Genomic DNA, 9,673 nt, shown 5'->3' with positions numbered 1-9,673 from the left:
CCTTCCTTCCTTTCTTTCTTTCTTTCTTTCTTTCTTTCTTTCTTTCTTTCTTTCTTTCTTTCTTTCTTTCTTTCTTTCTTTCAAGATGGAGACCAGTTTCAAGATTGAGTAGGTTTGGCCTCTCACCTGTAACCTCAAACTTGTGAGTCTGAGTCAGGGGAATTATTTGTTAAAAAGTTTGAGACCAGCCTGGACAATTCAGTGAAACAGTGTTTCTAAAGCATCAAATAACATAAAATAATAATTTATTTATTACAAAAATATTAAGGTTTGGTCATACTGCAGACCTGAGTTTTCCTTTCTTGGGTATTTGCAAATATTTATAAACCTTTGGATATCAAGCTTTCATATCCTTTTGTTGTGTGTCGTTGGTTCAGTTAAATCATTAACTGAGTGTCCAATTTGCACAGATTCTAGTCTAGGCTGGTTTTGTCTTTCTGATCTTCAAATTCTTTGTAAGTTCAAAAGACAGAAGTTATCCTTTATCTATCTTTAAGTTATGCTGGAAAAAAAGACACAATTATGCAATTTTATACTTAAAATTTGAATCCATATTTTTAATAATTTTAACTTTAATGTATTTTAACGAAAAAATTTATAAAGTTATTTGGAATAATGCATACATAATCTTAATTTTTATCTCAAATAAAGATGTTAGAAGTAACAAATTGAATCACTACTATCTTATTTCCTATCTTTCAGAAACACTTCTTTACCATGTCTTCTGTTTCCTTCATTTACATAAAGGTTTTTGCCTCCCACTGGTCCCATGATTTACCTGATAATCGCTCGAATGCTCATACACATTAATATGAATGAGGCCTTCTGAGCTAGCTATAGAAAAGTCAACAGAAAGCTCTAAGAACTTCTTTGCTTGTGTTAGATGTTTGCAATCATTTCTACATGCCACATTGACAAAACTGAATGTATGTGAACTAATAAGTGTTTATAGAAAAGTTTTTAGAAGTTTCATCAGTTTTTTTTAACTATATGTCTGAAATAAGTGTTGCCAGTGTATGTATCATACACTGTAAGACACACTGTCTTAAGCTATGAAAAACTTTTGGTAGTCACACAAATGCCAATGGCCTGGGTACATTCTTGGTTAATATTTCCTTCAAGCTGGTGCTATGTGATGCTTCAACAACAACAACAAAAAATTAGGACCAATACAGGTACAAATATAGTTGAATTTTACTTGCTTAGATATATTAAGTAATGGTTAAAGTTTTTCCAAAAGTTGTACAAATTAATTCACACCAAATTTATATTCTCAATATAAAACTACACTTTAGGAATATTTTAATATTGATTCCATTGCTTTATAAAGTAACTCCCTCTGTGGTTACTTTATTGAATAATGGTAAGCATGTTCTGTGTCCTAGGTACCAACTCTGAGAAAATATAGCCTGGGGTTTGAGGGTTTTAGTTGTTTTTTTGTTTTTTTTCACCGCTCTCCTTGTGCTTGAATACCCTTTTTTAAAAATTATACCACAAATAACATATGTTACTGTTTAGCATTTGTGCACATACATTTCTGTATTGACTCTGTTTGAGTCAAACATGACCATAAATCTCATCCTGATGTGTTAAAGCACTTTTCTTAACTGTTGTTACTACTCAGCAGTTCTTGGACTTATGTCTCCTCTATTACTCTAGCTTTGGATAATACAAACACATTTACCTATGCTATGTGTCTCTCTAACACTGTGACCAGCTGATAGAGAAGGTAGAACTGTAGCCAATAGCTTCATTACGTGCCTTTCAAAGTTAAACTGTCATAGCTAATCATGAGGTTCCTGCCCTTCATATCTTCATATGTGTTTCTGTATTATTTTTGGAATATATACTCTTTTTTCAAAAAAAATTGATAATTCATGCATTCTTATCTAGCCTATAAAAATTTTCATCCTCATTTAAATATTGTTTAAGTTTTCCCAGAAACACTATTATTAATTTTGTTCCTTAAAGTCTACATTTTTAATTTTGTCCTAATCCATAAATTCTGCAACTATGTTCATAGTAAGACAGAATTGCCAATGATAAATGTAAGTATTTATATGAATGCATATACAATTATTAATATATAGAACTTAATAAAACAAATAAGTTACAATGGGTTTAAAATGCCCTAGAACTTGTCCTCAAATATTATTTCAATATTTCAAATATTATTGCAATAGCAAATAATTTAAAATGGAGGCCATGAACTTGAAGGAGAGTAGGCAAGGATATACAAAGGTTTGATCGAAGGAAAGAGGAGGGAGAAATGTTGTACTTATATGATAATCCATAAAATGAAATAAATTAAATTTAAAGTTTAATCAGCCAAATCAAATTATATTCTGTTATGAATATTATGTCATCTCAATATAGAATTAATGCTACATTTTCCCCTGAAAGGGTATTTGGGTGCCTGAAGGTGAAACAGTGAAAATCCCTGTGGCTATAAAGATCCTCAATGAGACAACTGGTCCCAAAGCCAACGTGGAGTTCATGGATGTAAGTAAACAAATACATAGTCATATTTTTCTTTATAATTAAAGAGTACTTGAAAATAAATTTAGAAAAAGACAACCACCTTTCAAAGTTTCTTATCTATACCTATTATAACCTCATACTTAAAATGTTAGAATCCCTTCACTATACCCTGTACCTTTCAGAACATCCCTGATTTATAGTTGTCCACTGTGATTAAACTCTAGGATAACTTTGGTAATATAAAGATATTTATAATCCTCGTGTTGAATTTCCTCCTTTGATTCAAGAATGTGATATTTTAGTTTTTATACCTTGGATTATAATCAGAAATGCATTTACAAAATGCAGTTACAACAGAGTTAAAAGTACTTGATGGTGACAACAGTAGGTTGTCCTTATTTAGATAGTACTTCTATAATATTAAAGCTGTTCCAATATATTATTAGAAAAGCCTGCAGTAGGTTCCAAGTAGTGTTCTGAATAGTTTACAAATGATCTTTCATATCGCTGGGTTGAAAGAACAAACCAAGTTAACCCAAGGTTACCTAAGTTTTGCAAAGCAGACAGATGATGCATGGTCAGCCAAATTTGACCAGGAATATTTTCTTTTTCTTTTTTTTTTCTTCTTTTTTAAAAAATTATTATTATTTTATTTATTTACATTTCAAATGCTATATCAAAAGTTCCCTATACGCCCCCCCGCCCCTACTCCCCTACCCACCCACTCCCACTTCTTGGCCCTGGCCTTCCCCTGTGCTGGGTCATATAAAGTTTACAAGACCAAGGGGCCTCTCTTCCCAATGATGGCCGATTAGGCCATCTTCTGCTACATATGCAGCTAGAGACTCGAGCTCAGGGTGTACTGGTTATTTTCTTATATAGCAGCGAATTGTGAGGATTTACCTGCCTTGTCTTCATTGTGGCAATGCCTCAGCCCTGCCCTTTTTGGTAGAAAGGCAAGCATAGGTAACCAGGACAATGCATTTTGTAACTGTGTCTGCCTGTCCTCCAAGAAAATATCACACAAATGAGATGGAAAGTTTTATTTTAGGAGCAGACCCCACTCGCAGAACCACAAATATGGTAACCACAAGAACTACATTTTGTGAGTCATGAGCTTGCTTTGAAAAATTGATTAGTATGTTTTATTTTTGTAGTATTATAATTTATTAAGATAAAAACAGTCAAAATTGCTGATGATAGTCCTTCAGTTGCTTCTGTATTTCAACAGAAACTTGCCTATTTTAACTTAAGTTCTCAAGTGAAATTTAAAATTTTCAATTCAGATTCACCAAAGTAGATTATGGTAAAAGCTTCAACTTAGAATAATAATAACAAAAACTGCTAAAGAATGAAAGTACTTGATAAAGTCAATCAGAACTTGAAGATTTCCCCCACAGATAAAGTTGTAGACTGAGCTGTTCAACTTTAGAAGGTAGGTTTGAATAAAATTATATGTGTAGCCTGCTGTTATTTTTATATTGCTATCTTACTAGGAATTCTGAAATGACCCATATATATTCTTTCTCTGTCTTTTAACATAATGTATTCAACAATAAGAATGATTTTGATTTCAAAGTGACCTTTACATAAAGACGATACCCGCATACGCACTTTGTCTCTTTGTAAAGGCAGATTGCTATGCACTCTTAGCCAGTCTATCTTGAAAGCTTCTTTGGAGTTTTATAGAGGCTCAGTATATGACCTTGAAATTTTTCAGAATAATACTATCTTTCATGAGACTATTCAAGCATAATTTACTGTTGCTTATTACATAGTAGGGCTGAGAAGGGTACAAGCAAGCAGTCTAAAGAATAGTCTCAGTGCACATCAGTTGCTAAATAATTAAAATACCACCCTTCTTGCCTAACTAGCAACACTTTATAATAAATATTACTTATCCAGTAACTAAATGTTTTTTTGCAGAGTGTCTTGAAAGGTTACTACACTCCCTGCAGCTAAGTGCCTGGATCATATGGTACTATTCAGAACTGAAGAATTTTCAGTGATGCCCTAATCATTCAGTTTGACCTAGATCATAGCTATAAACAGAGGAAGGAAATTGAAATTTTCAAGTTAAGTAGAAATTATTAAAAAAAATCATGGTAAATAAAAAGTGGAGGTTCATATATAAAACTGATAGAAGATCAAGCATGGCCACCTTGGGCTACAACCAAAACTGTAATTCACAAGAATGCTAATAATCTCTGCTGGAAGCTTGAACAGTCATATTTCCATGGAAACAGTCCGGCAAAAGAGGGTTAAGAGGCTACAAAATAATCACATTGAAAAAGAAACTCTAAAAACCTCATCATGATTTCGAATGATTATTTGAAAGCTTCTAACCCCATTCATCCCCTCCCCTCCCCCTTGAGCTGAAGCCTATTCCCATGGAAACAGGAGTAGATGGTAGCTTCAAGTCTTAGCTTTCTGTTGAATTTTAGATGAGACTCTGATTGAGCCTGAAAGGAGTCATTTTCCTAGATGGATGGCGAATTTGGTAACTAACAGACAAAAAAAAAAAAAAAAAAAAAAAAAAAAAAAAAAAAAAAAGAAAGAAAGAAAAGAAAAAAAAAGAAAGAAAGAAATTAAGAATTTCTTTTTTGATATGTCTTTCCTACTTTCAGATAGATAGATGCTAGCGATTTAACGGCTTACTAGCTTGCTATTGGTAAAGTTTTGATAAGTGGAAAGCAGAAATATTTTCTACTATCCTTGTGACCTGTTTTATAGTATTGAAAAGATAGTAGCACACTAATTAAAACATGTTTGACTGGCAACATTGATGGTGAACACAGTATTTGAGTATATTACAAAATTTTCATGTAAATGTATCACTACATTCTGTGCCTTCATTTGTAGATTATTCACAATGTTCACAGAGCATTTTATGTGTTAAGTAACAACTCAAACTAAAAGGGAAGGTCCATGTAAGCAAAATTCTGTTTAATTTGAGCCAAAGGGCAGAGTTGAATTTATAAGTAATCATAAAAGCATTAAGTGTCTTAGTGGAAGTTCTTCCAGAAGTAGAAGCTGCTCATGAAATACCTAAGTAGAAGTAATTTACATTAGAAATGGATGATTTACGAGTAGGAAAGTATGGATATAAGACAACACAAAGGCTACCTACCCCAGTGATATCTGTGGCTTCCTTTTATTTTGGAGAAGCCCCACAATCTAGAACTCATTGTCTGATTCAAGAATTAAGAATGTTAAGCCGAATGTTCTCCTAAACGTCAATGTTTGACAGTTTCTGGGAAAGTGAGAGAACTAGAGCCCATCTGCTAGTTCCTATATCACTGGATGATAGTTAAGGAGAGAGGGATTCGGAATATCTTCATGACTTTACTTGTTGAGGATGGAAGAAAATGGCTTCAATGGCAAAGAAACCTACTAGGCAGAAAAAAGTACCTGGGCACTAAATGTTTCAGCATCATAGTAAAGCGTTCCAGGAGAGCTTTCAAAAAAAATCAGGATCTGCTGAAAGCATCTATGGATCTCTTTTGCACACTGATGTCTATGCGTATTTCTGTGTATGTGTACATATGTTGTGTGTGTGTGTGTGTGTGTGTGTGTGTGTTTTAAATAGTAAAAGCTAAAGCTTACAAAGACAATGAAAACTATGTTCACCAACTAAGCATTAGACTCCTTTCTACTAAGGCTGTTTATCTCTATAGTACAATATTCCACTTTATATACTGATGATGTAAACATACATATATATTTATGTGTGCTTTACTGTTTATTATAACACATGTCCAAAAATACTGCGGCTAAATAATTCAAGCTCATCACCAACAGCTAACGCCTCTATTGATACCCAAGGACAAAAGATTTTACTATTCTTTTTAAATTTTTACCACAAGCAGAAAGTAAATCAGGGGCAGACTGTATTTTATCAAATGTTTCACTAAAAGCAACGGAAGGAGAATTTGGTCACAGGGCTGCTACTTAGCTCGCCTGAACATGTCTAATGGATTCATAATGACAATAATAACATGCTCCTAGTGAATGGCCAGTGCATTCTTCATTCCCATAAAGGAAGATCACATTGAATGACATTAGGAAAATGACTCTAAAGGTCTATCTTCATGTGGAGGATGCCTGCATTTATAGATATTTCTAATTCTTGTTTCAAGTAGCACAGTTTCTCTGGGGGGAAAATGAAGCTTTTAAGAGGTTTGTTTGTTTTTTGTATTTAAAAATTATCATCAAATTGTATAGAAGATATGTCCAAGAAAAGATGATATTTTGTTAAGAGCCCTGGAAAAATGAGATGGGCTTTTGGTTTTTCTCAGTATACTTTATTCTGTTTTCCAAGGACATTTACGCTCAGTATCTGTTGAGATTTTTTTAAACTGTTTTAACTAAATTATTTGTTTTCTTAAAAAATAAGCTGGGAGTGGACGAAATATATAATTACACTAAATTCTAGGGATGAGCTTCCAATACTGGCTCAGAGCACATGGGAATCTGCTTGGCTACAGGTCCAGATTTCTCATGCTACATTTACAATACAGTTCATGGCCAGGTGATTCAGAAAAAGGAGTTTCATGTGAACTGTCAGCATTTTGTAAATTGCATCATTTCTGGGGGGAAGGCGATTTTCTTTTAGCTGTGCCACAAGGACTTTTATTTATCTTACCCAACTGTCATTTGGCTATTTTCCTGAAGTAGTGTTCACCTGATTTTTGCTTACCTTTTCTGAATTGCATTTGTGATACTCAGATTTGATGCAAGTAAATTCTCCCAACCCTAGTTGATGTCATTATGTGAGTGGGGGTAAGAAACATATAATCTATTCAGATTATAGCAGCCTTGTAAAATGATATGGAAGAGTTTCGTTCTGTATTTTCACACTGAGAAGTTTCCTTTGTATGACTACATGTGGTCAGTGGTAACTTTTTAATTCTGCATCATGTTAATAATTTAGTCTTAAAAGTTTACAATATTTAATTCAATTACATACATGTCCATATATAGTTGGTCATTTTATATACTGTACATTTTAGAAGTAAACATTCCAGAATCTTTTAAAGCCCTATATTGTAGGAATGAGCTTCCAAAATCAGTTAATAACTGCTATTTTCCTTAAGAAAATATAAATAATAAAAAATAAATAATAAAAGTAGTTTTTAAAGTTATTGAAATTTCTTTATTCTCAAGATGGTTTGCAACCCCATAGGAAGAACAACAATATCAACCAACCAGACCCCCCAGAGCTCCCAGGGACTAAGCCATCAACCAAGGAGCACACCTGGCTCCAGCTGCATAAGTAGCCTATGATGGCCTTGTAAGGCATCAGTGGGAGGACAGGTCCTATGAAGGCTCAATAGATGTCCCAGTGTAGGGGAATCAAGGGCAGGGAGTGGGTGGGTGAGTGGAGAAACACCCTCATAGAAACAGGAGGAGGAATGATGGTATAGGGGGTTCTGGGAGTGGGGGACCAGGAAAGGAGATAACATTTGAAATGTAAATAAAGAAAACATCCAATAAAAAATAAAAATAATAATAAAAAGGATGTTTTCCTAAAGAAAACGTATAACTGCATTTGAACAGCACTTAATCTTTTGATAACCTGTTACTAAAATAAGAATGAGAACCATTCAGGTAAGCAAACTGATTCCCCTACAGTTTATCCAATTGCTCTTGTGCAGCAAAGTACCACACATGGAGTCTGTTTTACATACTGTTCACCAACCAAGTCTCCCTCTCCCTTGCTTGTTTTCTTTACAGTGTCTTTCCTGGGTGTAGGGGCCATGAGTATCACCTAGACTTGTGTCTCTTGGCATCTTTAAACACCATGGCCTGTCAACTTATTCACCTTCCTATAGACATCATTAATCTCTCTGTTTCTAAGAATCATGAAAGCCATAGGCAAGTCAGAAAATAGGGAAACTCTCAGGGACTAGGTATAGACCTCTTTTCAAAATACATATTTGCTCCAGATTAGCTTCTCAATTAAATAAAATTGTATCTCATCTTTTTTATGAACAGTACCTCATCATTGTCTTTGATATGGCCCCTTGAAAATTGTAAGGACATCTCAACTTTTGCACACCTAGTATTTTTCTGTTTGTGATCTCATCCAAAATGCTTCTGTCTTTCATCCTACCTGTTTAATTTGTATCTTAATCCCCCATACTTTTCGTATTAGGAATTTATAATTTATCATTTGTTTCATATTTATATCACTTCATATCAACTAAATAACAAAAACTTTGAACCTTTTCCAAAAAAGTCACTCGGGTACCTTGAGCTTCTTTGTATAACACATTGCCCTCACATTGCAAGTTGTTGGCTTTTCCACTTCAGTTATTCACCACTTCTTTCTATATGATCTGCCTACTTGGTATACATTTACCTGTGTGTACATACATACACTGCATATATGTGAATGCGCATGGAAATGTCTGAGTAAGCAAGGTGAGGCCAGATAACAGCATTGAGTATTTTCCTCTGTCATCCTCCACCTTATTGTTTGAGACAGGAACTGTCACCTAACCTGGTTCTCACCAATTTGGTTAAGCTGCTGACTAACATGTCCCAGGAATCCTTCTTTCTCTGCTTCTCCAGCACTAGGATTTCAGGAACATACTTCCATGCCTAGGTACTTATGTACATGCTGGGAAACTCCAAGCAGGTCATCATGCTGGTTAAGAAAGCAGTTTACTGAAATGAGCCTTCTCCAAAGGCTTTCCCTACTTTTAAAATGTGAAGCTTCAATCATATCATTTCCCTGTGCGAAGCTGCCAGTGTCTTCCTGAAAGTGAAAGAGCCATGGCCTTAGTTTGCAGAGCCCCCGACTAATTTTCTGGTGGTCTTTGTCCTCATCAACTTTATTCCCAGTTCCTGTTGAAGGTCGTTTGAACTGTGTATCCACCATTATAACATAAATTCCTACTTATCATTATTATCTCAGACAAAATATTCTTCTTCAAATAGTTATTTCTTAGCTCCAGAGCATAAATTATTACTTAGATCCTATACTTTGATTTTCCTTTCTAGAATTTAACAAGTTTTGTATGTTAAATATATATGAATCATGTTTTTTTTTGTCATATTGTAGAATTTTATTATTTTTGTTTTGTTTGGTTTGGATTTATTGTTTGTTTGTTTTGTTTTTCAAGACAGGGTTTTGTGTATGTGTGTGTGTGTGTGTGTGTGTGTGTGTGTGTGTGTGTGTGTGTGT

General features: G+C 34.1%; 1 protein-coding gene across 6 annotated transcripts in view; it reads left to right on the top strand.

Moving 5' to 3' along the window:
* The window catches only part of Erbb4 (erb-b2 receptor tyrosine kinase 4), a 1,014,420-nt gene that overhangs the window by 798,870 nt on the left and 205,877 nt on the right, over positions 1-9,673 (top strand). For all 6 annotated transcript variants that reach the window (XM_021197417.2, XM_021197414.2, XM_021197418.2 and 3 more), the window contains one exon: positions 2,404-2,502. In XM_021197417.2, coding sequence (XP_021053076.1) covers positions 2,404-2,502 — 99 coding nt within the window. The remainder of the gene's footprint in view (positions 1-2,403; positions 2,503-9,673) is intronic.

This window comes from Mus pahari, chromosome 5 (assembly GCF_900095145.1).
Source record: "Mus pahari chromosome 5, PAHARI_EIJ_v1.1, whole genome shotgun sequence".
Lineage (NCBI taxonomy): Eukaryota > Metazoa > Chordata > Mammalia > Rodentia > Muridae > Mus > Mus pahari.
The sequence above is the reverse complement of the archived record's forward strand: the minus strand, read 5'-3'. Positions and strand labels throughout refer to the sequence as shown.